The sequence below is a fragment of the Callospermophilus lateralis genome, chromosome 4 (assembly GCF_048772815.1).
Source record: "Callospermophilus lateralis isolate mCalLat2 chromosome 4, mCalLat2.hap1, whole genome shotgun sequence".
Taxonomy (NCBI): Eukaryota; Metazoa; Chordata; class Mammalia; order Rodentia; family Sciuridae; genus Callospermophilus; species Callospermophilus lateralis.
Window position 1 is genome coordinate 100,937,911 of NC_135308.1, and position 27,040 is coordinate 100,964,950.

At 37.1% G+C, this 27,040-nt stretch overlaps 1 protein-coding gene across 1 annotated transcript in view; it reads right to left on the bottom strand.

Annotated features, from left to right (window-relative positions):
- The window catches only part of Slc2a13 (solute carrier family 2 member 13), a 335,517-nt gene extending 330,111 nt beyond the window's left edge, over positions 1 to 5,406 (bottom strand). The window contains exon 1 of the mRNA XM_076852769.1: positions 4,827 to 5,406. Within this exon, the coding sequence (XP_076708884.1) occupies positions 4,827 to 5,379 (553 nt within the window). The 5' untranslated portion in view covers positions 5,380 to 5,406. The remainder of the gene's footprint in view (positions 1 to 4,826) is intronic.
- Positions 5,407 to 27,040: the final 21,634 nt, after the last annotated feature.

A 27,040-nucleotide genomic window follows, 5' to 3' on the forward strand; every position in this document is an offset into this window, starting at 1 on the left:
TAGAAAAAGCTAATTTGATCGACCCTTCTCCCTCAAACCACAACAACAACAAAAAATAATAACATTTGCTGACTATTTGCTGCTTCTAGCTAACTTTCTCTACCTTAAAGTAATCTTTATTTGCATTAACCTCAATATTTTATAATGCTTTGATCAAATAGGATCTTACATTTGACTCACATCAAGGAAGAATTTCAAGGATTATTTGGGAGAAAATGTGGCTTATCTCAAAATATTATTCAATAGGCCATAAGATGCCAACTGCAAGCTGCAACTGGTGCTATCAATTGTGCTCCTGCAGAGGGAGTCCTGAAACTAGGGCTGACAGAAGCTGATGTCAACCCAAGATGAATCCAACAAATCTGCTGTATAAATTCATGTCAACTCACAGTGAAAGTTTGAATGTGTTGGCAAGTATCAGTATTTGGAGACCTTGATATTCCTACACAGGCACCAAATCACCACTTGTAAGGGTCAGTAAATTCCAACATCAGGGGAAAAGGCTCATTTGTATGCTTTCTGCCTATCTATATGTATGCCAACAGTGATAACGGTACTATGTTCTAACAATGTGCCTTTCCAGACAATTTGTGTGTGTTATGTATGAGATACAAGTTCACAGAAAATAATCAAGCAAACCTGAGCAAACTCACATTCCTTTATTCTTGCTATAACCGCACTGAAAAACACTGATCACAGATGAAATTCTGCTGAACAAACACCTACAGCATGGAGCTATGTGTAAAGGACATAATTAATAAGATTGCCCTATTAGAATACAGTGATTTCTGGGGTCATAAGTGTGCCCTATTTAAAATTTAAGTCTTCAGATTTTAAAAGTTCAGGTTGCAATGGTAACTGTAAAAACAACGAAGAAAGTCTGGTCTCAAGACCAAAACAGGAAAAATGAAAAAGCTAAAACAATGCCCTATTCACAAACAGGCACTTGGTAAACTTATTTCGTTGCACTTAGTCAAGGAAACAGATCCCAAAGCTAAAACACAAATACCTCTCATCCCTGATGCTTCTTTTACTGTATGACTCATTTAACACAGATTCACAACCATACCCGCTGCATCCTTCTTTTCCAAAGATTTCCACTAAGGGACCACTAACTCTTCCTAAGTCACATGACCTCATGCTATGCCTCACCTACCCTATGGTAACCAACACAGCAAAGAATTTCTAAAACTGAAATAATTCCAAGGGGCAAGAATGTTTAGGGGAGAAAGCCAAAGAGCTCAAAGGCAGAATAAAAAAAAAGCAAAAAATGAAAAAATCAGATTCAAGGGATGTTTCATCTAATTACATCATTTACAGCTGAGAACCTCCAATGGCTGTCCCTCCTTAGGCACAGCCTCTAAGCCCTGAGCAGCCTAAAACCCCCAGAACATTCCACTCTCATGATGATTCCATCACTCTCACATATGTTTCAAACAATATTTTGATTTTCCTTGCATTCATACCTGCTGTTAACCCCACCTTAAATGCTCAGTAAGGTAACAGAAAAAGCAAAAAAACTCTGAGGTCTTATTTTCTGAATCTGGAGATTGTATCTTTTTGTTTAAGTGCTCTAAAATGTTTCCACATCCAGCAAAAGGAGACTTGGTTTCACATAGGAAGGTTAAATGAGATAATATATGTATGTAAAGTATTCCACTGTGCCTAGAATTTAAAAAAAAAAAAAAAAAAAGCATTAAACAAGCATTTTCCTGGCTCCCTCTATATCACCTGAACTCATTATTCTTCAATTTCTAGTCTAAATACCCTCTTTTCTATAAAATCTTACATAATCCTGTGTTCTATTTACTGCCATCCCCCTCCAAAAAAAAAAAAAATCATCCACTCTTCTGTTTCCTCTGGTACTTTAAAGAAATTTCTATTGAATTTTAATTGCTTGTTCATGGGTCTTTCTTCTCCATTAGGGAATGGTCACCTCCATGATGGAATTTTTTTCTAATTACTGCCACCCCTAATCAGATAGAACAGCAATGGAAGCTTTAATTAGCATTTGTTAAATAGATAATGAATCATTCATTAAACTATTACAACTAAAGCCTCTAGGTGACCTATTACATATTGTGATAATGTACTACTTTTGCCTTATGGAAAGACCAATTCTAACAAAGTGGTAAATGGTACCCTACCAGAAGTGGAAATTTGTTAACGTTTCTGCTCACTATCCATCCACTTACTCAACAAATGCCTCCAGTGTATCAGGAATACGGGGAAGAAAAGCAGCAAAACTCCCTGTCTCCACGGGCCTTATATTTACCACGATATACTTAGGGAAGAAGTTATCATGGCAAACTTATCTGCAAAAAGTACCAAAACCACAATTTATTATTTGACATTTACCAAGTATCAAAGAGCAAAAACAATCATAAGCCCCTGATTACAGATAAAATTTTTAGTTAAAAAAACATGAATTTAATCCATACTTAGTGTATTAAACAATCAAAACTCATTTAATGTCCCTCAAAAATGCTCACATTGAGGACCCATTTCCTTGTAGTTAAAAATAGTTCTTATGAGTTTTAAGGATTTCTTATGTACAACCACATGCTTAACAGAGATCCTAATCTGAAGTGTTTTATCTAATGTTTTTAATGGGGCCTACTTTAAAGCCTGTTCGTGACCTTATATTATTTTTCATTTTCTAAATGAAGAGGATTTTAACAAAATTTGGCACCCAAGGATTCTACCCTGAGTGGTGTTTTCCAGAAGAACTACAATGGGCCCTACTAGGACTGAATCAGGACCATGTCCCAAGATGGCCTTGCCTGTTCAGCCTAGGAGCCCAGAGACCACAGAACGAGGGTGTAAGTGACCTCCACAGTTCTTGCACATTCGTATTCCCAATCCTTTAACTGCTTCCTCCTTTTTTGTCACTTTCTCCTTGGTCCCTAGGAACCTGTGCTTTCCTTTCAGTATTCATCCCCTTGCTGTTAAAATACTCCGTGTGGTGTCAACCTTCTGCCTCGGGGTAAGGGCTTCTGGTGTCAGCCTGTGACACCCCTGATCTCTCATCAGCCATCAGATAACCTCTCTGAAGCAGCTCAGCAAGTTCTTCCTTGCTTTAGTCCCACCCTGCTGCACTTCCAGGGAACTCTGCTCTCCCATTATGTGCACAACATCTGCAAGGGGACCTGATACACTAGAGCAGCTCATTTTTTCTCGTCAGAGAAGAGCAAAGGTAATGCTCAAATTTTTATGCAATACTCGAAAGTTTCACTGAGAGATCTCTGCAAAATATCAATTTCAAAATCACAAATAAGATCCAAGTTTACTGACCAAATCTTGCTACCTAAAATGTTCTATGACAGAAAAGAAAAAAGAAAAAAGAAAAAAAAAAAAAAAAGTCCAGATGTCCCAAGGAGACAATGCTGGGAAAAGAATTCTAGTCATCAGACCCTTAAGGCAGGTTAACTGTTGAAGGATCCATCCTGCTGAAGGCTCAGGTAGTTTCCACACAAAGATTTAATCTCAGCTGGAGTGAGTTGGTTTTGGCCATTTGGAACTTTATATGACAAATTCACATTTCACTGACAGCCGTGCCCTGCATCGCCAGTTAATACTACAAATGAACAAGCAAAAGGAAGGTCCTTGATGAGAGATTTTAGATACAAAGTGCACGGAGGTGGGTTTTAGGCTCATGGAATAAATGACATTGGCCTCCCCTGGGAACCTGAGGAAAAAAACATGAAAAGCACTGACATCAAACAAGAGGTGAAGGAACAGATCAGCAGCAGCCCCAGGTCTAAAGTGCTCTCACCAAGCCCAAGCCACAGGGGAGAAAGACTTCAACAGCACCCTAAGGGAAACAAAACACCAAATATGAAGTGAAACATTAAAAAAGCATCAGTGGTGTCTTAGAAAAATTACTGGTGAGATTTAAGTCACAACCCTCCTCCCTTTCCCTCAAAAGAGCTTTCTAATAATACTGAGCACATTCCAAATAGCTTCCTTCTGCCAAGAACTTGCCAATTGTACCTCCCCTGCTCAGCAAGCAGGGTGAAAAATCAATGCCTAGGGAACCTTAATCCCTTCATTTTTAAAGTAAATTGCAAACATCCATCTTGCTGGGCATTTATCCACAGGAGTAGCTCCTAAATGAATTTAGGAAGTGAACACGATCTTTAATAGATAATTTGGTTCCCAATTGGAAAGCAGGAGATGCAAAACAAAGAAGAGAATGGGTGAATATATATATATATATATATATATATATATATATATATATATATATATATATATATATATATCTCCAAAGGAAAAAGTCCGAGGAGTAGGGAATTCATTTCGGAAAAGGGTGAAAACTGAAAATACAAAAAAAAAAAAAAAAAAAAAAAAACAGGGAAAGTATTCCATCTAAAGATAAATGACTAAAGAAGGAAAGAGAGCAGTAGCAAAGAATAGCTTCAGAGGTCAGAATTCACTCTTAAAAGTACCCAATTCTGACTTTACGACTGGCTGGGTTCCAGGTCAGAACTGGGGGGGAGCATCAGGTTAGGCTGGATCAAGGAAAAAGCTGGCTATGGGGGTAGGTGGAAGCGCTTAGAGAGGCAACAACTGAGCAGAATGATCCGTGGGCGATCTAAGATTCCACGTGGGCTCGGGGAGACTGCAGCGAATCCCTCACACCCGCCCTCGGGGGGAGCTTTGGAGACCCTACTAGCCTATGGGGTGTGAGAGCAAGAGAACTAGAGGATCAAGGACCAGCAAGACCTGACAGAGACCCCCGTGGGGCGCAAGTAACGAAGACACCAGGGTCAACGACTGTGCTGCCGGGGTCCTGGAGCGCCCTTCGCAGTGCCCGAACTCACCGATGCCCAGTCCCACGACCAGGCGGCCGGCGAGCAGCGTCTCCTTGTTGTTGGCGGCGGCCAGCACTGCGGAGCCGGCGGTGAAGAGGGCACTGGCCAGGAGGATGGCGGCGCGGCGGCCGAAGACGCCGTTGAGGGCCCCGCCGGCCAGCGCCGAGACGGCGGCCGCCCCCACCGTGCTGGACACGAGCAGCTCCTGCCAGAGCGCGTCCAGGCTGAGCTGCCGCTTGAGCAGCAGCATGGCCCCGGACACCACCCCGGTGTCATAGCCGAACAGGAAGCCGCCCAGCGCCGAGAAGACGGCCACCACGTACACGAAGGCGGGGGTCTCGTCCTGCTGGAACTGCCGCCGCGCCGCGCGCTCCAGGTCCCCGACGCCGCCGCCCGCGCCCGCGCTCTGCAGGCTGGCGCTCGACTCCGCGGCCGCCAGCAGGCTGCGCTCCCCGGCGCCGCTCGCCGCGTCCGGCTCCGGCTGCTTCCTGCGCCGCTCGCCCATCAGGCTGCTCAGGCTCCGCAGCGTGTACTCCACATTCTCGCTCGCCTTGCGGGACATAGGGCAGGGGCCCGGGGCTGCCCGGGGGATGAGGAGGCTCCGGGTCGGAGGTCTCGGAGGGCTGGACAGCCCGACCCGGCGGGAGCAACCGCCGCCGCCTTCCCGCTTGGGGCTCCCGCTCCGGCTGCCACGGCAGCGCCCGCCGTCACCGCCGCGACCGGGAGAAAGTTGCTGCCCGCTGCGCTCGGGCGCTGCGGAGTTGGAGCCTAGCAGGTCTCACTCCAGACGCACGCCCCGCGCCTGCCTGCCTGCCGAGCTGGCGCTGCGGAGCGGGCAGGAGGCGGGGCCGGGGGTCACGTGCAGCCCGGCCGGCGGGGCGGGGCGGGGCGCCCTCCCTGGGCGGGGCCAGGCACCACCCTCCCGGACCCTAAACCCCACCCTCCTGGTGGGTTGCTGCTGCCAAAGCCATACTTATTCATTGAGGGCGCAGACACCTGGACATAATTAACCCTGGCTTCGCGACTGCAGCTGGGAAGCAGGCCCGTGGGGGGGAGAGGGGGGATGCTGCTAACCGGCTGCCAGACCTGGGAAGCCACCCACAAGGATTGCACGGTTTGGAGGGTAGGAGGATAGTCAGTATACTAGCCTGTCCAGCTTCCTAACGTTCTGGGGATAGCCGGGGTTGAAAAGGGACTGGAAAAAACATCCTGGTATGGTACACAGCAAATATCCGTCCTTTTATAGTATTGTGACATTACTCAGTGTGTTCCTTCCCTGACATTAAATGAGCTTATTCTCGAGAAATTCATGACCAGTGTTCTCCCATTTCTATACTTTCTTCTCTCATTGCCAGTTCCTCTTGGAGTTATTCTTGCTTTAAAAGCATAGTACATCGGACTCTGTGAGATCAGTGATAACATATCTCCCCAAAGGAATTTCAAACCTCCTCTTCTGGATCCCTGATGTATAAAAGAAAATTCACATGTATGCATTCCACTCTTATATAACTAGGTTATTCCTACTGGTAGAAATAAAACCCAAGAATCTGCTTTGTGATATGATTGGCGATCTCCCCTTGACTTCTCCGACAAGCCAAAAAGAAGGATATCTTCCCTCCCAAAAACCCCTCAAGATTACCCTCCATTTGAAGGAGCTATTTTAACAGTACCATTTGCTTGAAACAAAGCAGTTCGACCTCACTCGAGGCCAATTGTTTTAATTGTTGAGTTAATTACCGGATGTTGATTTGGATTTTCTTTTCCTTTTCTCCTTTGATTTAAATACTCTAAAGAGAAAACTCGTCCCTCTGATGTGCTTTCATTCCTCCGACTGAGGGAACCAAGTGAAATACCATGGTATTCTATTCCAATTCCAGTGTTCTTTTATTACTCCTATTTGAACAAAGGTTTCTTAGCATGGGGCCTATTTTTCATATAGTCTTCCTTGTAGGGAAAAGGATTTTTGTCATCCCGGTTGCAATAAAAAGTTATATTGGCATTTCTCAAAATTGCTTTCATTTGGATTATCTGTCATGATTATCTCCATAATATGGTGCTTTTTGGAAACTAGGAAAAATGAATTAATGAGCTCAGAGGGCTTAACTCTTTAAACTTATTGTAAGACTTTAAAGCAAAGCTCTGCCATCATTCCCAGGGATCAGTTAAACAGAGACAGCCCTCAACTCTGTAGCAATGAACTCTGTAATATTCAGACTTCTAAGATTCAGATGAGAGCGCGCCTTTTTCCTTGCCTGCTGTAGTAAAACTGCACCCCCTGGTGGTAAGCCGGTTGGCATGGCTCCTGAAGACAAGGTGTCCCACATGAGCAGCAGCTGACTGTAAGCTTCTTCTTTTTGAAATGAAACACTCTTTTTTTAAACTCAGTTGTAATGAACACCTTGGCTCCTGACCATCCCTTACAATAAATTCAGTTTTGGGGTCACAGAACACTACACTACCACTGAAAGTTGGGTAGTTTTGTATCAGACCATTGTATACCTGTGGTCACAATGTATCTGAGAAATGTGATGTCAAAACAGGCATCAGAATCCAGCACTCTTCTTGGCCCTTAGGGGGAGCCAAGTTCAGTTTAGCACCAGAGAATGAGTCTAAAATGGAGTTTTCCGAAGCCTGTCCAAATTGCAGACTATGGTGAAATGAAAGGCCACAGGCTGAGAACCAAAAGGCACAAAGTATGGCTACTACTGTCTACCATGTTTCATGGTAGAACATTCAGTTGATCACTTCATTAATTTGTGATTCATTTGTTCTCATTTGCAGAGCAGATAATGGGGATGCAATAACTATTCATTTAGTACAGTAAGTGTGAAAAGGTATTTTTGAAATATCATTAATTGCAACTTAAGAGTAAACTGTAAACATCATTGTTTGTAAGATGAATTCTAAATCCCCAGTTTTAAGGACATTTGTTTTATAAACTTCAGAACCCACCATAGTAAAAGGAAAGGAGAAAGACAAGTTTTACTTCTAATGCTACACATTCTGAATATAGGGCAAAGACATTGGCAATTAATACAACATACATATTTGTTGTTGGGCTGGGGATGTAGTTCAGTGCTAGAGTGATTGCCTAGCATGTACAAGGCCCTCGGTTTGATCCCTAGAACTACACACAAAAAAATTGTTGGTTTTGTCATTGGGAAAGAATGGAGGAACTGGTAGAAGAATGTTTTCTTTATGCTTACTGGATGTTTATTTTTGATTCCATGAATAATGCATCCTAGGGCTGGGGATGTAACTCAGTGGTAGAGCACTCGCCTGTTGTGAGCAAGACCTGGGTTTCATCCTCAGTGCTGACAAAAAGAGAGGACGCTAAGGTTGTAGCTCAGTGGTAAAGTGCTTGCCCTGTATGTGTGAGGCCCTGAGTTTGATCCTCAGCACCCCATAAAAATAAATAAATAGAAATAAAGATATTGTGTCCATCTACAATTAAAGTAAATAAGTGTGAAAGGTATTTTTTGAAATATCATTAATTGCAACTTAAGAGTATATTAAAAAAAGAAAGAGAAATGTCTTCTTGTCATAAAGCAGTCTAATAATAAAGATAACATAAAAGATCCTTCTGAATTCCCTTTCCTACTTCAACTTTGAAATACATCTTTCTAAAACTTTCTCTGCATTTACCAGTATATGTATATATGTACACAGTAAAATAGGTTATAAGAGATGCAAAACACAAATCAAACTGGCTTAAGGCAAAATAGCTGGGGAGAGGGAGAATTTATTGACCTTTGTTTCTGAAAAGTCTACATTAAGCTGGCTTCAAGTGTGGGTGGATACAGGACTTAAGGATATCAACAAGCCATCATCCGTCATTCCACTCTGCATCTCTCTGCTTAGCTACATTCTCAAATTTCATGTGGTGCCCAAGTGGCTATAGCAAGCTCCAAGCTCCATATCCTTTTGCACTTATGTCTGAGAGGATGGGAAAAGAGCTTCTTTCTCTGAAGCCCTCACAAAATTCTTCTTGTATCTAATTGAATCTTGCAATTACATGCCCATTCCTGACCTAATTACTGTGACTGGGAGATTACAGTTTGATAATGATAGGGTTAGAGCCAATCAAAGCCCACATGTTGAGCTTGAGCAGAGGTTAATCATATGGCCAAGACTGTAGATGGTCTTCCCATAAGAAATTTGGTGAACAGTTTTGCCAGTGATGGGCAAATTAATGCTGACAGTAAAACAGACTTAAGTTGCCACAGGTACCTGGTAAAGTAATATGGCATGAAATCCAAGCAAAGCATTTCAAGGAAGGACTGGCTAAGAGATCAATGTATTGCCCATAGACAGAAAAGACTCAACACATAAGAAATCATTGAATTTGACCACTAGAAATTCAATGAGTGGTAACTACTGAGATTAGAACAATGTTTTGATGACATCATCTTCAGAAAACCTAGTAATGTCAGAATTCAACTCTTGTTCATTTATACTTTCTGTACTTAAACTAGGCATTCGTAGTAACAGAATAAATATCAATAGGTGTAAAGGTAAAGCAGGGCTCTCATGATGTGTAAAAGTGCTTAGGTATTTAATACTTCCCTCTAAGACTTGCCTTCTCTTATGATTTGGATATGTGGCGTCCCCCCAAAACTCCTGTATTAATGCAGGAATATATTGAGGTAAAATTATGCGATTATGAGAGCTATAACCTAATCAGTCATCCTAATTTGAATGGACTTACTGGGTGGTAATTTGGTAGCAGGTGGGCACTACTGGAGGCTGCCCTGAGAGGGCATATATTCCCTGTGGCCCTTTCCCTCTTCCTCTCTCTGCTTTCCAGGATGCCTTAGCAGACGAGTAGTGCTCCTCTGCCACACCCTTACACCCTTCTGCCAGGATGCTATGCCTCATCTTGGGCCAGGAGCAATGGAGTCAGTCAACCATGGACTGAAACCATAAGCCAAAATAGACTTTTCCTCTTCTAAGTTTGCTTGTCTGGTATCTTGGTCACAAGGATGAAAAGCTAACACATCTTTCTTTGATTTGCTCTGGGGAGAAAGAAGAAAGATATGGAAGGAGGGAAGCAGGAATAAAGGCAAAAGAAGAAAAGATGGTCAATAAACCCCAAAGGAAAATGCTCTGTCTAGATTTGCCACTACAAGAAGGCAAGGAGCAAGAAGCCTAAGATAGATGGGGCGTGGATGACATTTTAAAGCATATTGATCCTGCCCATTAATAACCATGACCCAACCAGGAGTAGAACTTGTGACATATCATCATAAGATCTGCTCCTTTGGATAGGGAGGATTGTGATGCGTGTTCCCCGCTCAGAAAATTATAAGAGAGCCATTTCAATCAAGATCAAATTAATGGAAGGAGCTGGGACATACCTCAGTGGCAGAATACTGAACTAGTACGTGTGAGAACCTGGATTCTATCCCCAGCATCAAAAGAGCAAATTAGTGGGAATAGAGAGTGTAAGCTTCGTTTTCTAAAAGTTTCTCTGAAAATACAATAAGAGAGAGAATAGCTTAAGGAGTCAGCAGGATCAAGAGAAAGGGAGGGGGTGGGAGTTAGGCATGACTTGAATTTATTCAAGATGTGAAAGTGAAAAGGATTCAATTCAAGAGCCTGACTGATTAATGGCAAAGTCCCAAAGAAGACAGGGAGGATACGAGCAAGAGCATAACAGGCAAAGCTAACCTAGCCATAAGGAGGAGGAGAGACACTATTTCCTCTGAGAAAAGGGGTTAAGCAGAAAAGAAAAGTAGGAAAGACGATGATGTTAGCAATAAGAATGGGTAATAGTAGGTGTTTGGGGCTCAGGGGAGAACCTCCACCTAAGCAGAAAGACTCGAGTTTGAATCTTCACTCTATTACTACCTTGACTGTATTACTTTTAACAATTTATTTATTCTCTGTAAGCTTCAGATTTCCTTAAAAGGGGGTGATAATAACGTATCCATATTGTGGTGATTTCAATTCTAACAGAAAAATCCATACTCTGGCAATCATAAACAGTATAAAAATGCATTATTGCACAGATATAAATGTCCAATTCTTGGACATCCTCAAGAATGGTATTGTTAGTTATAGGAAAAAAGGTATCAAGAACACAGTTCTATCCTCTTCTGTTCTCAATGTGTTAGTTTTGCCCTCCACTGGCTTCCCCCAAAGTGGCAAGAGGGCTTGGACATTTCTAGGTATCACATGTTTCTGACATATATAGAAAAGTATAGAACCTAGTCCCTATCCTCCAATGTAATATATTCCACGTATAAAAGACCCCCATGCCCATACAGAAAAATACCTAATAACACAAAGCACACTGCAACAAGTCACTGCTAGAGACAAAATCTCTGGAAGGTTCATCTTTGTTTGCAGAATGTCATGAGTCAGATACTAGCTGCAAATGATGAGATACACACAACAACAATAATAATAACAATAGAGACTTGGATTGCAATTTCAAATCTTCACGTGTACAGGACACAGTCATCTGAAATGAGATAAGTGGGAAGTATTTGTTTCAAAGTAGAATCACTAATGAAACGAACAACTCACCTTGTTTAATTAAGCAATGGATTTGGCATGAGGTTGATTCTTCAGCCTGTGTCAATCACTGGGCTAGTTCCTGAGAAATACCATTCAAGTGGTTTTTGAAACATGATGAATTCCTGACTAATCACTCTGTTTTAAATAATAAGCTGTTTTATTTGGCATTTGCATCCAAATTGTAAGCTCAAGTGTAATAAGAACTCTATCTGAAATGTAAGCATGGTACAATTATGACCTTGCTGTGTCAAAATGAGTGAACTTATCATGTTAAAAGTAAGCAAATTATGCGGCTGAAACAACTGACTTATTTTTATAATTAACTAATGATATTAGGTAAATTAATAAATTCTACTTCTTTTTAAAAGTAAGCAAATTATGCGGCTGAAACAACTGACTTATTTTTATAATTAACTAATGATATTAGGTAAATTAATAAATTCTACTTCTTTTCACTTTCAACTTAGGAGAACTAAAAACTTTTAATTGAATAACACCAATTGTGTAACTCAATGTCCATATAAGTTTCATTTCTGATAGAAGTCAATATGTTATGTCTTAAGCATTTACTTTTTGAAAAGCAATTTATGTGCACTGTCCTCAGTTGTTCTCATTCTCAGTGGGAAGACACTCTTTGCCAATATGTAAAAACAGCTAATCATATAAATCATTATAGCAATTAAGATGGACGCAAAATTCTGGTTGGAGTCACAGGAGAAGATGCATAAACTGAATTTCATTTTGTTGTTGTTGCTGTTGTTGTTGTTGTTTCTTTTTTGACCGAGCCTAGGATCAAACTCAGGGCTTTAAACATGCTAGGCAAGCTGAACTAAACCCTCAGCTCCTGAATGGCTGATATTTAAAAAAAAAAAAATAAGTAAAACTGTATTTTTGTTTTCCAATTCAAGACAATATGAATAACTATTTCAAAAGCATTTATTATTTTACTTGTTTATGAAATATCAATTGATCAAAGTAAGGAGTATATAATTTTAGTTTGATTGGGTCTTACTTTATATCTGCATTCATCTGGCCTATTAGTGATGACTCTATTTTGTCAGCAGTTTGTACAGCTATAGATTATTTATAAAGAGGTACAACCTTTGTGTGTTTTCTCTCCAAATTAATAAACATCTTACCTGGCCACTATCTGATCACTCTATTTACCAGTGATCACTCTATTTACCTTACATTTTATTCTAAAGAAAAAAGGGTCAAATAACAAAAATTTCTCAAACCCCAGAACATCAAATAGGAATATTTTAAAATTTTTTGAATAGAAAATCTTGATAATTCTGAAGCTGAAACCTAAATCAATGTACTTATCAATTAGGGGTCTCTCATCACGGAACATCACTGTGCAATGTATAGAGAATTGGAAAGAAATGAACTATTTAAGTAGCTTTTCCTGATACCATAATAAATAAATAAATAAAAAGGAAGCTTTCAAGTATGAAAAAGCATTCATCTGTATGCAATACAAAATAAGAAATGTGTTTCTGAGCTGAAAAGCTAAGATAATTTCATCATCTTCTCTAAACCATTGATTTGTATGAGATGTTTGGATGAGTACTGAAAAATTCAGTAAATAAGTTATTACTACTAGCTAATGATGACAGATCTCCATCAGGGTGTGATTTGGTAAAGAAATAAAAATGTAATAGTGCACTGACAAGGAAAGCAAAGTCAATTTCTTCTGTATGATTTTTGTTTTTTAGAATTGCCATGAATCTTCTATGCAGGAGCACTAGGGTAATCACATCTATTTCTCATAGACCTACAGGCTAAGTATAGACTCAGCTTTCAATTATCACTGTGATGGATGAGAGATTCACAGTGTGAATAATAGATGGAAAAGCAGTTGGCTAACATATGCAATACTCATAATTTTAAAGCCCTTGTTGACATTAAAACATTATCCTTAGTTTTCCATGATAGTTTAGGTATGTAGCTAAACTGCTTTGTGCCTTTTATTTTTTAAATTCATTTTCTACTGAAATTTTCTTTTTAAAGATATGTTCAAATACAATCTGTGTTTTTTTGCTTTATTTTTGTTTTTCTGAGACTGTGTCTTCCTATGTTGCACTTATTAGTCTTAAATTCCTGGGCACAAGCACTTTTCTGACTTCATCTCCCAAGTAACTGGGACTACAGGTGCACCACTGCACCTGGTTACAACTTTTTTTTTTCCCAACTAGCTAGACATTTATCAGTCCTTGTAATCATCTTGTACATTTGGACACTCTGTTTCATGTGTTATCTGAATTGTGAGTCTTGCTTTGCCAGAATAGAAGCCAGCAGCTCACTCTCCCAACATTTCATGGAGTTGGGGCAGGTATGTGCCCAGGCTCAGCCATCAAACGCATCTTCATGAGATTTATTGGAAGAGATTTACATGAAGTTGGAGACACACCATAAAGTGTGTCCCAATAATGGTGTCAGACTGGCAGAGATATATACCGATTCATCGAGTGACAGCCACAGTCCTAGTGTGAATGAAGGTACTATGTCCAGACATGGCAGCAGGGGCTATGGTTCATTAACCCAGCAGGAGTAGCAGTGGCAGCAATAGCACAGTAGCAATGTCTCTACTGAAGCAGCCAATGCAATACTAACAATGTGATGGGGATCATAGATGCTCTGATTCTATGCCCCTTGCAAAAATTTTATGATTTCTTCTCATAATTCTATAAATATGACATAATATTTGTTTGATTTTTTGTTTACTCTGTAAAATGTTTGACAATCACAATAAATGACAGGAGGAGAGAAATGAAAGTATATACTTGCAACATACTCATGGTATGTCTAAAGTGTTATATCATCATAGTAATGAAGGATGTATACTATAAAACCTCAAGCAACCATCAAAATAATGCAAAAGATATTATACCAATTAAATCAACAAAGAACATAAGATGAAATAAAAAATAAAATGGCTCAATTCAAAAAAGGTAGCAAAAAAAAGTAATGGGGGAATGAAGAAAAGTTAAGGAATATAAAAGAAAAATAGCACGGTGGCAAATTTAACCCATTCATGTCCATAGTCACGTTGAAGATGTGGTATAACAATACCAAGAAAAAGATGAAGATTAAAAGATTGGATATAAAATGCAAAACTCAGCTATATGCTGCCTATAAGAAGTCAACTTTAAATATAACCTATATATTAAATATTATACATTGTATATTAAATATGAAATATATATTAAATATGAAAGGATAGACAAATATACACTATGCTAATGCAGCTTAAAAGAAAGCTGGAGTAGGATAGATTGATACAGACAAATAAGATTTCAAAGCAAATATAGGCAGGATAATTTTATAACAGTAAAGGTGTCATTCCAACAAGAGAACATAATTCCAAATTTTAAGCATCTAGCCAGGTGCAGTGGTGCACACCTGTCATCCCAGCAGTTTGGGACTCTGAGGCAGGAGGATCTCAAATTCTAAGCCAGCCTCAGCAACTTAGTGAGGCCCTAACAACTTAGTGAAACCTTGGTTCAAAATAAAAAATAAAATAAAATAAAAAGGGTTGGTGATACAGCTCAATGATTAAGTGCCCCTGGGTTCAATCTCTGGTAACAAAAAAAATAAACTAACTAACTAAAAAAAAAAAAAAAAAGTTTAAGCATCTAAAAACAGACCTTCAAGATATATGATAGTTGTAAAAAAAAGTAGCAAAACCACAGCCAGAAATAATAATACTTCTCTTTCAACACTTAATGGAATTCGTATACAGAAAATAGTGTGCAAGAAGAATATAAAATATTTGAATAACACTGTCAGTTGGATTAACCTAATTGATACTACCCAATAGAAGCACAATATATACCTGTATCAAGCACACATAGGACATTTACTCAAAGCACAGCTTAAATTTTAAAAGTCATCTTAACAAATTTACAATAATTCAAGACATTCAAAGTATATTTTCTGAGTACAACAAATGCAATTAAGTTGAAATCACCTCCTTACGTATTTGCAAACTAAGTAACATGCTTCTAAATTAACGATGGGTCAAAGAAAAGGGAGATTAGAAAGCATTGTGAACTAAATGAAAATTAAAATACAACAGGTCAAACTTTGTGGGAAGCTGCTGAAGCACCTCTAAAAGGAAATCTGTAGCTCCAAAAGCCTGTAATAAAAAGAAAAAACAAGAATCAGAGAAACTCACAATTCTTTAAAAAGCTCAAAAAGGGCTGCGGATGTGGCTCAGTGACAGAGTGCTTGTCTAGAACCTCACAAGGCTGATTATGGAAAAATGATGGAAGTTACAATCAGTATCAGAAATGAGAGTAGTTACATCACTATAGATCCCACAAATATTATTAACATTTTATGCCAAAAAAGTTTGATGCAATGCACATACTCTTTGAAATAAGCTATCAAAGCACATTTTAAAATTAACAGATGATTTGGAGATGGGACATAGCTCAGTGGTAGAGTGCTTGCCTTGCATGTGCAAGGTCCCTGTTTCAATACTCAGTATTGAAAAAACAAAATATAATAAAAAGGAATAGATGATTTGAGTAGGATTATACTTAACTAAGTATAAAGCTTTGTAGTTTGTTTGTGGTTTAAAGCTTTCCCATGAGAAATATTACAGACCCAGTTGGCCCAACTAGCAATATCTACCAATCATTAAAGGGGAAAAAAATAATATGAGTCTATATCAGCTCCTTTAGAAAATTAAAGAGGAAGTAATATTTCCTAACGTATTTTGTGAGTTCAGCATTATCCTGACTCAAAAACCAGACAAAGACATTATAAGAAAACTACAAAACTATCTCCCTCAATTATATGGAAAAATTCTAAACAATTGTTTTGCAAATCAAATCTTAGAATACATTAAAAGGATAATACATCATTTGTTCTTTCTTGTTCTTAAGGTTGAAACTGAGGTCATTTAGCACAGTGAAAGGCAATTAAGTGGAGAATGAAAAGTCTTTTCAATAAAAAATACTGGAAAATTTGGATATCCACAAACAAAAAGAATGAACTTCAATCCATGTCTCACATCATATACAAATATTAATTCAAAGCAGATGACGGACCTGAATGCAAGAACCTCAAACTAAAATCTTCTAGAAGAAAGCTTAGGAGAAAATCTTTGCCACTTTGGATAAGGCAGGGATTTCTTAAATGTAATATCCAAAAGCACAATCATTAAAATAATAAATTGATAAATTGGATTTCATCAAAATTAGAAATTTCTGCCCTTCAAAACATGCTTGTTATTTTAATTAAACTTGTTATTTTAAGATAATAATGAATCTATATGCAGCCATAAAAAATAACAGAGATCCCACATACCATTTACCCAGTTCCCCCCATAGTAACATATTGCTAAACTATAGTATAAAATCACAACCAAGATATTCATATTAATAGAATCAAGTTACAGAACATTACCATCACACAAGGACCCTCCCTCAGGGGTTTATTGATAGCCTCACTGACTCTCCTCCTTTCCCCACCTTCTCCACCACCTTGGATATCACTAATCCCTTCTCCATGAATTTGTCACTTCAATAATATTATTTAAAATCTGAGGCTATGTTCACTTTCTCCAAAGTCATTTTTTTTTTTCAAAAGTCTGCCTTTCGGGGACGGGACTATGGCTCAGCGGTAGCACGCTTGCCTGGCATGTATGAGGCACTGGATTTGATTCTCAGCACCACATATAAATAAATAAAATAAAGGGCTATCAAAACTAAATATATATATATATATGTATATATATATATATATATTTTTTTTTTTTTAAAAAAAGCCTGCCTTTCTTCCATTGAATTGATTTGCACTTTTGTCAAAAATTAGTTGGGCAGGGCTGGACGTGTGTGTAGCTCGGTGGTTTAGCACTTGCCTAGCATGCATGAGACCCTGGTGAAAACCCGAGCACCACAACAAAAAATAAATAAATAATTTAAAAGTTGTTCATTTGTGAATTTTCTATTTTGCTCCATTGATTTATGTGTCTATCTCTCCTCTAATACCAAACAATCTTAATGACCGCAATTACCTAATGAGTCCTGAATTTGAGTAAAGTGATTTTTTTCTCATTTATTCTCCTCTTTGAAATTGTTTTAGCTATTCTACCTTTACATTTTAACTTTATTATTATACATTTTTTCCCATGCTAAAGACTAAAACTTGGCAAACTATCCATCCATTAAAGAACATGTGGGTTCTTTTCAGTTTGGAGATAGTAATAATAAAGTTGCTGTAAGCATTTTGTGTGTGTGGGTGGAGGGGTCTGGTGGTGGTGTTGGTGGCGGGAATTGAACCCAAGGCTTCACACATGGTAGGTAAACACTCTTCTCCAGAACTACATCCCAAGTCCTATTTATGTTTAACAACAATCCTGAATGTATATGCAGAAAATCTTGCTGGAATTTATGGTAGGATTTATGTTAGACCTGGGTATGAATTTGGGAAGGATTAACAACTTTACTATATTGAGTATATTGTGTCTTCAAATCTATAAGCATGTTTTTTTTTTCCTTTAATTTACATTGTCTTTGATGCTTTCATCAGCATTTAGTTGGGGCATACAAGTCCTGTACACATTTGTTAGATTTAAATCTAAGTACTTCTCTTTTTTTAAGTCATTTTAGATGGTCTTTTTAATTTGGAATCCATGTTTTCATTATATAGAAACATAATCAATTTCATAATCAATATATTTCAGTATATAGAAACATAATCAATTTCTGTACATATGTTTAATGATACCTTATTAGTTTTGGGTGTTCTTTTGTCAAAAGACACTTTTAAGAGAATGAAAAAATAAGTCACAAACTAGTAGAAAATATTTGCAAATTATATGTTCGATGGAGAACACATGTCCAGACTGTGTAAAGAACTCTTAACATTGAATGATGAAAAAACAAAACAACTCAATTAAAGATCGAGAATATGTTTGGAAAACATTTCAAACACTATTTATGCATAGCATATAGCCATATGAGTTAATGCCTGACATCCTCTAGTCATTGGGGAAATATAGATGAAAACCATTATAAGGTTTTACTACATACTAAATCAAATGGCTAAAATTAAACCTATTGACCATGTAAAATGTTGGTGAGGATGTGGTGAGACTGGCACATTTACCCAGAGTTGGGAATATGAAATGATATAACCATTTCATAAAATAATTTGAAATCTTATTTAAAAAGTTAAATATTACATAATCCATCCATTCAATTTTTTAATATTTACTGGAGAGATGAAAGCATGTCCAAAGTTTTGTCAATGTTCATAGAATCTGTTTTTACAATTTTACACTTGAGAGGAGTTTAAGTCATACAACTGAAGTAATTAAGGAAACTGAATTTATTAAGCATAATTTTTTTAAAGTGTTTTGAATTATTAAACAAAATTTATCAAACATTTTTCAGAAACTGCTAATAGTTATGGTAGAATAAGTTGTATGTTGAGCTTAAACTTTAAAGGAGGACTTTATTTTCAAATTTTAATATCAAAAACAATCTCCTTTGCAGTAAAAAACTGTTCTTCAGGGCGTAAGTATCTCACATTTAAAATTATCTTTCTCTTTTCATTATCAACTTTGTAACATATTCCTATTGTCTCTCAAATTCTTTCATTTTTAGCCTACAAATTAATCTTTCACTGGATTTTCGAGAAGGCCAGTCTAAGGTTGAGAAAAATTTGTGTGTGTATGTGTGTGTGTATGTGAATGTGTGCATGCGTTTGCAACTCTGAGTTTCTTGAAAGCAGAGGTTACTTCATCATCTTCTGTGTACTTGGAAGCATGCTTGGTACAAAGTAGTTTCTCAATAGGTACTCAACAGGAATTCAGTAAGAGCTGTTGAACAAATTCACTTGTTCTTCTTAAATAGAGCTCTTCTCGCTAGCCCTTGTACACAATTAATTCCAGCATGAGGACCCTTGGCTTTCGTTGTGCTCAATTCTCAGGAGGCTGTTGGATACTCAGCATCTGACTCCTCTTCTGGTGGTTATTCATGATCACAGGCAGGTACACCATAGACTTCTCTGGTCTAAGTGAAACCAGAATTTCACAAAGAAGTTGGGAAAACATAATATGTTTGTAAAAGGCACCTTAGAAGAGATGTTTGCTTCCTACTCTATTAGAACTTGCATTATTTACATGGTTTTGCTTATGCATTTATAAATTAATTCATTCAATTACTCTTAATTTTGTGCATACTACATGCCTAACTCAATAGTAGGTTCTAGGTACATAGCAGAGAACAAAAGAGATGCAGTCCATTCTCTCATTGAGATTTTTTTAATTTTGAAATTAACTTCTAGTCTTAAAAAAAGTAAAATAATTGCAAGTTTTTGGTACATATTCTGCAGAAAACAAACATAAAGCTGAGACAGAAAATAATGGCACACAGTAGAATGAGATGTTTAGAACTTTCTTCAGTAAGAATCATAATGATTCAAGGTTATATTTTAAGCTCAGATTCACAGATGAAAAAGATACAGTCAAGCAGAATAGGAGACCCCTTTTTTAGCAGAGGAAACAACATGATCAGGGAAACAGAGGCTAGACAAAATATCATATTCATATAAGTGAAAAATGATTACTGTGGCCAAAACATGGGGTACTAGACGGGGGGTGACAAGATGGTGGTGAAGAATGAGATGTTTTTGGAGAAAGAGCCAGGGACAAGATCTGCAGAGTCTTGTAAAAGAGTGTCCTCTATGGATAAGGTTTTTTTTTTTTGGGGGGGGTGGCGGGGATAGTACTGGGACTGAACCCAGAGGTGACTTACCCCTAAGCTACATTCTCAGCCATTTTTATTTTTGTATTTTTAGACAGAATCTTATTAAGTTGCTTAGAGCCCTGCTACATTGCTTAGGCTGGCCTTGAACTTGTAATCCTCCTGCCTCAGGCTTTTGAGTTCTTGGGATGACAGGCATGCACCACCAGAGCATTTCCCTGGATTATTTGAACTCTAAAATCAGATACTAAATTATCCATTTGATCTTCAATATACTTGCATGGTATTCTGCTCCTGCTAACACTTTAATTAATATTACATAGTAATTATGGTTATTCATTTTTTCTATTTCAAAAATAACTCATGTAATTATTATTTTTACTGTTAATTCTACTGTCATCAACTTCTCTGGGACTTTGAATGCCTGCTTCTAAAATAATTCCTCTAATAAATGTTCCACACATAGATATTTATGCCTACATTTTCTTATATCTTCTTTTCTATTCTACAACTTCCAGAACACATCTATTTTTTGCTCTTTTCTGCAAACAGGACATTGTTCTCACTAGTTACTTCTCATGCCAACAGTACCATACCATGCCATTATAATTAAGCACTTTTTAGGGGTATTTTAAAATGTTTTAAATTCAATTTTTTATTTCTATGTGTATTTATTATTGCAATTTATGATAAATCTTGACTTGAGTAGACCTTAGAGATTCTATAATTTCCTACCTTCATTTATCAACAAACTCTTTTTGTATGATCATTATGCTATTTTTACAATCTAATATGTAATGCTTCCATTTCTTAACATCTGTTCATTTAAAGTCGCTTACCTTTTAGAAATAATTTATTGAGGTCAGTTTCTATTAGAAATGTCCATGCAAGGTTTCTTAGCAAAAGTTGAAACTAAAATATTAATTTTTAAAAAACCCACAAGCTGAAGGCTAATCATTTCTGAACGTTTTGATAAACAAATTTGTTAGCCACTGGTCTTTGCACCAAATTTACATTCAAGTCCATAAAGCAATAAAAGTGTTATTAATAATATTAACCATTCAGCTGGAAATACACGAGGTGGCAAATAAATCCAAAGAGAGGTATCTATATGACTTAATTAGAGTAGATCCTCCTTTTATTCTCTGTCATTCATTGCAAAGCTATTCAGGGGATAAAAATTTCCTGGTTACCAATTGGGAGCTTCCAATCAATCTGCTCTTGAGGCTGGGAGGATGTCCATGATGTGTCTTCTATTTTTGTTTATCTGCCAGGGCTGTCCTTTCTTTTTAAGTCCTTAGATGACCCAATAGTGCATTCTAGTTTAACCATGCTGAGTTTTTCTTTCTTTTTTTTTTTTTTTTTTTTGGTCTTGTTTTGTTTTGCTGCTAGTCATATAATTTATAATTAACAGAAAAAAATGGATGAGCAGAAGTTCAGGAAAATGATGTTTCCTAGGTATTGAAAAGGAAAATGCTGATCTGCATGTTGCCATGGAGTTAGTGTCTGCTTACAGTTGCATTCCTTCAATGGCAGGTAAAAACGGTCCAATTATCTGAAAAGAGCAAACACTTCATCTTGGCTTTCTTACTCACTAGCAGGCTCAGTAATACACCTGCCACAAATAATATTACTAGCTATTTACAAGAGCAAAACCCTTCTATAATGCTATAGAGATTCTACAATGAAAATTGTGAATTTTTCTTTTTGAAAAAACATATTTTGGGCAAAAGGAAACTTTTCATTCAAGAGAACTCTTTGTAAACAGAAAATACTCCTATATCTTTAAGCATCTGACCACAAACACTGTATTTGATAAGAAAAGGCTATCACTAATGCCTTTTCATAAGGATAAGATTATAATGCCAGATGTTTCTATTTTCTCTTATCTTACATACTAATGCTTTTCCATGTGGTATTTCTGTTAACTCAAAAGGCAGCACCAATTCAAGGATAAATAGGTTTATAAGGAAAAAATAAGGATCATCTCATCACAGTTATTTAAAAATGTATAAATGCATATATAAGCATTACAATTGTATCTCTGTTTCATTATGATCTATTGTATGCATGAAAGGGAAGATAAAATTGATTCATTAATTATAAATTAATTGTTGTTATTTATAAAATAATATATGCATAGCTAGGAAATGAAAAGCCCATGCTTCTCTCCTTTGTCCTCATCCTTGCATCTCTACCAATACCATCCTTCAGCAACAACCAGAATCACTGATTTCTGTTTTTAGTTATCAAGGATGAATTGTCCTGCAGCTAAATAAACTTTAGCTTCCAGGCCTTCCAGGTAGTATGTCCCTGCCAAAACCTTGGTAGTGACTCAAGAGTGAATCCAAATTTTCCATGGGTCCTGAAATTCATACACTTAGGAGCACAGACCTTTAAGAAAAAGAGTACAAAATTACTAGGGTTCTTCTCAGTTCCTTGAAAGTACCCCAGTGCAAGTTGAAGATTCCTGCAGATGAAGTTTTGTGATTTCAGAATTAGTCTATCCCTGGTTGCTTTTTCTAGATTTCCTGAAAGCATTAGACATTATCTGTTCATTGCCCCCATGGGAAGCAAAACACATTTAGAATTCCCACCCTAGAAATTCCCCTTTCTCTTATCTATTTTCTAGTATTTCTTAGTTGTGTTATTATATTTATAGTTAAGATTTTCAGTCAGTAAAATTATACTTTATAAGTTCATTTCAAAAACAACATAAGCATATTACTATTGTATATGCATAGCATAAATATAAAAACCACAATATTTTCAGTTAAATCAAGTAGTGTAAAGAAGAAACTCATGTATTGAGGTCAGTTGCTTTAGAAATGGGTAGAAAAAATTTCTTCCCTAAGAAGAATCATCCAAACATCTTGTAATTATGATATTCTTAACATTTAACTAGTTTTCCCCCCTTTTTCCTACTTATAGATAAGATACAGCTGACTTGTTTCTTGTATTCATTGTTTACTTTTGTAATTTCTTTAATATTTTCCTGGATTAGCTCCTGAAACAATTTTTTAATGTAGTTTTGGAAGAGCTTACACTCATGAATGTCCTTCAAAATGAAATGACTTCACAGACAATTGCTAGTTTCAGAAAATGTTCTTTCTGCATAAAAAGCTAAAGGTATGCTTAACTTAGTTATCCCTTATGTACTTTGCTACAATAACATGTTTTTAAGAAAAATTTCAAAGAAAATTATAGGAATGAAGGAAAGCATGGTACACATTCTGAGATGGAGCCACCCTTTGTATTTGTTAAAAGACATGCACTTAAGGCATGAATTTATATGGATAAAAGCAAGGAGAAAACAGTAGACATTATCCTATTTAACCAAAGAAGTTACTATTTTCTAAATATCTAAACACTTAAGAGTTTTTATTTCTTTTTGTCTCCGCATTCAAATTGAGAAGAACCATACCTTGCAAATAACAAACCAGTTCTCCTAATTCATATTTCAGAATGGCTTCAGCCTAGAACAGGCACTTCCTCAGTAATTTCACATACTAAAAGTAATCACCCTTCCTATTGAATGTTTTGTGAAATAAATTGTTTATGCTTTGCAAGCTGAGGAAAATAAGCTTTTCTACTACAATTTTGAAAACTCTTAAAAATACTACATTTATTGTATCTAATAAGAAATTATAGTTTTCTTCTTGGCAATTTCCTTTAATATTTTCAATAATTATTAATGCCAGTGAAAGAACAGAATACTATTCTTTGTAATTTTTTGTATTTGTGCAAAAAAAAAAGTGTTCATTATTTTTATTTCATGGGCATCCATTGAGCCTTGTTCTTTTCCTTGTGTGAGAGAGGGTGAATTTGAATAAGTAAAAGTTAATATGATCAGCATGACTGTTTTTAAGTGCCCAGTGGAGAACTATGCCTTTGCAGTAGTCATGGGTAGGTTGAAGAATAACAAGGAGACTTTGGATTTCTATTTTGGTGCTGCCTGAGGCTTATGTTTATTTTCTCTCCTTATGTCCACTCTACCCATTACCATCTTATCCATGTTTTTAAAGTCTATCCATCAGTTCAGTCCCTAGCAAGTGTATGTGTGCTAGGACAAGTGAGAGAACACCAAAGAACAGTGTTAGAAATGTCCAGGTAGGGCTGGGGTTGTGGCTCAGTGTCAGAGTGCTTGCCTCTCACATGTGAGGTACTGGGTTTGATCCTCAGCACCACATAAAAAATAAATAAACAAAGATATTGTGTCCATGTATAACTAAAAAAAAAAAAAAAAAGAAAGAAAAGAAAGAAAGAAAGAAATGTCCAGGTCGTTCACACTCAAGCTAGGGAGGCAACTTTCCAGGTAGTTAGAGAACATTGATATTGAACTGTGTGGTGTGGATTGTCACTACAATAGACATTTGGAGAATGAAAGATTACTGTGGTTGTATTTATGCATTGTTTAGAGTTCTTTGATTACTAACAATAGGAACTGACTGTCTAATGTATGAAATGGTCGGGGGATTTTATTTATCTTATAAAATCTACAGAAAGACTAAAAAGCTAAACACAAAAATGACAGAATTCAAAAGCTAAGCTGCTTGAAATGCTTGGTTGTGTTGTAGGGATTCTGTCCCCAGAATGATTATGCTTCACTCATTTATCCAGCCTGTGTCATTTTACTCACATATCAAAAACCCAGGACAGAAAATGTGACTGTTATGCCTGTGTTAAATAACAACTGCTTGGCTATGGTGAATAGGGTACTTTGATCTACAAGCCACAAAAACAGATGTGGACTGCTGCTTTTGCCTATGGCAGAAAAGGCAACAATGGACTCATACAAAAGCCTAATGTCTAAAAGTTCAATCTGTGAATTACCTCCTTACCTTAATTATACCTCTGTTCTTAGTTTGGAATGATTCTAAAGACAATAGTTCTGAATTGGAATTGTGATGTAGGTGCTTAGTCACCAACCTCGGGTAAATTACTTTCTGTACCTCCTTATTTCCCTAGTTTTCAAAACTTTGGGGATTAAATCCAATTTGTACAAGAGCCTATCACAGATATGTACCAAATAAGTGAAGGCATTCATGTTATTATTCAGTAAACAAATGCAGCTAGAATAAGCATAACTGACAAGCTAGATAATACCCTACACTTCTGTTAATTAAACTTCCTTACACTTCTGTTCACACTTGTTAAAAAATTATTAATCCAACATGTCTCCTTCAACACCTTATTGAGAAAAAGCATATATTATTTTAAACAGAAAAAAATGACAGCTATTAGTTTTCTAAATTGATTTATGGGAAGATCTCATTTAATATAGTCACATTTTGAAACATGCTCACCCACCTGTTTTTGTTTTGCTTTGTTTGTATTTTAAGGTGGCTGATGGTTTGAGGTCAAGTTTACAAAAGTATAACATGCTGTCTGCTGCTTCTAATTAGACTGTTAGTGACCTTGAGCACTCTTCTGTTTACCGCAATCAGTACTGCATTCTGAATATCTTATTGGCTCCCTGAACATTGTTATTTTTGAATACTTATTAGTCCTAAAATTGAACAGTAAACAAAGAAAGGCATTTTGTAGTGGAAATTTTTGTTGATTTTTTTTTTTGTACTGAGTAGCTGGGCTCCTGATACACTATGAAGGCAGAGGGATATGTGTGTTTATGGTTTTTTTTTTTTTGTGTGTGTGTGTGTGTGTGTGTGTGTACTTGGATTTGTTTCTATGTCTGTATAGATTTGGGACCTATAGACTATCTAGGGGATGTCCACTGGGTGTCTCTTGATGCATCTGCACCCAGTGTTGATTGCAAATGGAAAAACCATGTGATAAGCACAAGGAAATCAAGGGCACAACCCCTTTTCTATGAAGGTCTTAGTCTCCCTAAAAGGCAAACAACACAGATGAGCCAAGGCACAGGCCCAGGATGAGAGAATTCTAAAACTAATAATAGAGGAAAGAAATAAATAAGAGCAATTATGGCTGTGGACTCAGGTATAATACTGAGGACAGCAGCTTTTCCCACTCTTATTCTTAATATATTTTTATTTGTAGATGGACACAATACCTTTATTTTTATTTATTTTTACGTGGTGCTGAGGATTGAACCCAGTGCCTCACACATGCTAGGCAGGTGCTCCACCACTGAGCCACAACCCAGCCCCTCCCATTCCTCTTTTTTGCACTGAGTCTTCGCAAAGATTTTGAACAGCTACCATATTGAAGGGAATTTTGCAATTGGCTAGACTTAATGGAAGGTAAAAGAGAGATGAGAAGTAGGCACAAAGAATGAGTTGTACCTGAACAACTCTTGTGTGCTACTTCTAATCCTCTTATTAGAGACCAGTTCCCATGAAGGCTTCACCCAGGTTCACTGAGGTGCAACCTGGCCAAATGTTGCCTCAGGCCACCATGAGTTACCTCTTACTATCTGCTAAGGGCTTCTGTTATGTCTCTTACATATCTATAGGAACATTTCAACATTCAGACTTCTATAGAGGTGTTAATGACCAGTGATAGAGTCCATGACCAATTGGCCAGATTGATAGATGCTTTCCCTTTTCTTTCCAGTGGCTTGGTTCTGAAATACATATCATGAGGCTTTAAGATGTTTTTGTAGATTGATCTCCTGTCTCCAGAAGTGGAAGCTAAATCAGCATGTGTTTTTCTATCAGCTTTATCTTTTTACCATTTCTCCCTCTGACGCTCAATGCTGACCCCTGGAATTGTGTTCCCAAATAAATTACTCTCAAAGAAACTTTTCTTCATTTGGTTCTTTGGAAGAACCCAGAATGAGATGAAAATATAAATTGTATTCATTTAAAACCTATTATAAACATAATGTGACTTTTCATCACCAATTAACAAACACTCTGATTTGCTTTATTTATTCACTTTTAAAACTTACTTTTAACCTACACAAAGAAAAGGAATATATCTGGAATTTTGCAAGCAAATTTCTGACATTATCACCTCACATATAGATGTATCAATTTGTATCTTTAATACTCAAAG